This window comes from Pteropus alecto, unplaced genomic scaffold (assembly GCF_000325575.1).
Source record: "Pteropus alecto unplaced genomic scaffold, ASM32557v1 scaffold547, whole genome shotgun sequence".
In the NCBI taxonomy this organism is placed as follows: domain Eukaryota; kingdom Metazoa; phylum Chordata; class Mammalia; order Chiroptera; family Pteropodidae; genus Pteropus; species Pteropus alecto.
Genome location: NW_006440629.1, coordinates 98,030 through 100,491, shown reverse-complemented (window position 1 = coordinate 100,491; position 2,462 = coordinate 98,030). Strand labels below are relative to the sequence as shown.

The 2,462-nt window shown below is 37.3% G+C and overlaps 1 protein-coding gene across 1 annotated transcript; it reads right to left on the bottom strand.

Annotated features, from left to right (window-relative positions):
- Positions 1-1,249: 1,249 nt before the first annotated feature.
- On the bottom strand, positions 1,250-2,197 carry LOC102885189 (olfactory receptor 8J1-like). Its single transcript, XM_006917432.1, has one exon. The coding sequence runs from the start codon at positions 2,195-2,197 to the stop codon at positions 1,250-1,252; it is 948 nt and encodes a 315-aa protein (XP_006917494.1).
- Between the last annotated feature and the right edge of the window lie 265 nt (positions 2,198-2,462).

Genomic DNA, 2,462 nt, shown 5'->3' with positions numbered 1-2,462 from the left:
AATTTTTTCTTTGAGTTTCTTTTCTAATCAAAATAGGTAGTAAGCACCAGGTTAAAATATATCATTTAACCTATGTGAGATAGACCCTACTATTTTTATTAAGAAGACATCAAACTCGGAAAAACTATGTTATTTGACCAAAGTCACATGATCGATAACTAGAAAATTGAAATTAATGCCTCAGCTTTAAATGAGTGATATATATTCCTTGTCCTTTCACATGGCAAACCCTTAAGAAATCTTGTAATGCGGTGTGTTAACTATAATGATTGCCTCAACTGCAGTGTTTCCTGAGCTGAGATCCCATTGCTCTCAGATAAAGTTCAATATAACCTCATCAAGAGTAAAATCTAATAGTCCATTCCACCTCTCAAAATATTTTACCCATGCCTATACTATGTAAAAATTGAAAGAAATTTACATACACTTAAACATAAATCTAAATTATACAAATGGATGTTTTAAAACATGTATTTTATTTGTTTCTGTTCCTAAATCAAGATACAGAATATTTTCAACATCCAAGAAAGTTCTCTCATGCTTAATAACCCCCACACCCTAAGACATTCCCATCATAAGGAAATTTTCCTTTACCAGAACCCCCTCAGCATGTGCAATTCTGCGCTCTATCCCTATATGTATTTTCCCTGTTTTTGAATTTCATATGAGTGAAATTACACAATACATACTCTCAATCAAGCTTCTTTATCTCAGCCTAGCGAAATTCATATGTGTTGTTTTTATTGCTGCATAATATTCCATTGCATGCATACATCACAACTATACCATCAGTTTAATTTTACTAATATATCTGTAAAAAGAATGTTAGCCATCTGCAATTATAGTCTTTCAAGATGTAGCGACATGCTATACCGGAACATACCCAGGAAGAAAGAAAAAAGAAAGCAAAAGAATAAGAAAGACCGATTTCTCTCATCTATATTTTGTGGCTCTGTTTTAACTTATTTAATCATTGTTAACTGATTTCTTTCCTGACTCCTAGAAATATTTATTTACAACTGGCTACTTGCATACTCCTTAGCAAAGTTAAGCAATAACATTTGTTTCTGTATTAACCTCATAAGTCCAAGAGCTTCAGTTTATTTTTTAATTCAGTGCCTCCCAAACCCTAGCTCCTTTTAATTCTCAGAGATTATTTGAAAACCTGTAAGTCAGCCACTTGGCCTTTGTTTTCTCTGATATAATGGCAGTCTATCTTAACCATCTCCTTACTTATTGAGTTCTAAAATTACATCGAGTTAGAAGAACAGCATGAATTTGTCAGAAATCTCTTTAAGGCAGCCTTCACGTCCTTGTTGCGCAGGCTGTAGATCATGGGATTCAGCATGGGGATCACCAGTGTATAAAACACAGAAGCCATTTTATCAGTATCCAATGAATGGCTAGTTCGAGACTGCAAATACATGAATAGGAGCGTCCCATAGAAAACTGTGACTGCCATCATATGTGAAGCACATGTGGAAAAGGCTTTCTTCCTTCCTTCTGATGAACGTATCCTTAGGATGGACAAAACGATGTTGAAATAAGAGACTAGAACTATAATCATGGAACAAGCCAAATTTGTAGCCGCAGATATAAAGATGACTGTTTCTGGGAAGTAAGTATCAGAGCAGGACAATGCTAACAGAGGGACAGTATCACAGTAAAAGTGATTGATTACATTGGAAGAGCAATAAGACATAGAGAATACAGAAGATGATGTCACAATAGCTGTGGAAAAGCTATAGAGGTAAGTGAGGGATATCAGCAGAAGGCAGACCCGGCGAGATACCACCACCATGTAGAGCAGGGGATTACAAATGGCCACGTAGCGGTCATAGGCCATCACAGCTAACATGGAAACCTCAGCTACAATGAAAACCAAGAACCCTCCCAGCTGGGTGGCACACTCGTAGTAGGAAGTGGTTTTCTTCTTGACTAAACAGTTGATCAACATTTTAGGAGCAATGACAGTAGAATCACCAAGATTGATGATAGCCAAATGTCGGAGGAAAAAATACATGGGGGTCTGAAGTTGGGAGTCCACACTGGTGAGGGTGATGATGCCCAGGTTCCCGGCCACGGTCAGCCCGTAGATGACCAGGAAAACCAAGAAGAGTGGGATCTGGAGGTCTGCACGGTCTGACACACCTGTGAGAATAAACTCAGTGACCCAGGTGAAATTTCCAGGAGCCATGAAAGAGTTTGGAAATTCATCTGTTTGGGGAAGAAAAGGAGAGGTGGTTAGTGACTTTAAGGAATTATTTTTTAGGACTGTTGTTAGATGACAAGGACAATTCTTGGGTGAGATTTCCTGGAATCTTGTATTACTCTAATTCAGGTAGTAAACTCAAGGTTACTTTGCAACTATTTGAGAGAGAAACAAGTATGATAATTAAATAGCTGATCCATCATCATGCATTTTTAGGACACTTGCTCTTAATCCCATTAAATTATGAATA

What these genes read in the sequence shown, in the direction of transcription:
- LOC102885189 (XM_006917432.1), bottom strand. Translation starts at nt 2,197, where the DNA reads ATGGCTCCTGGAAATTTCACCTGGGTCACTGAGTTTATTCTCACAGGT.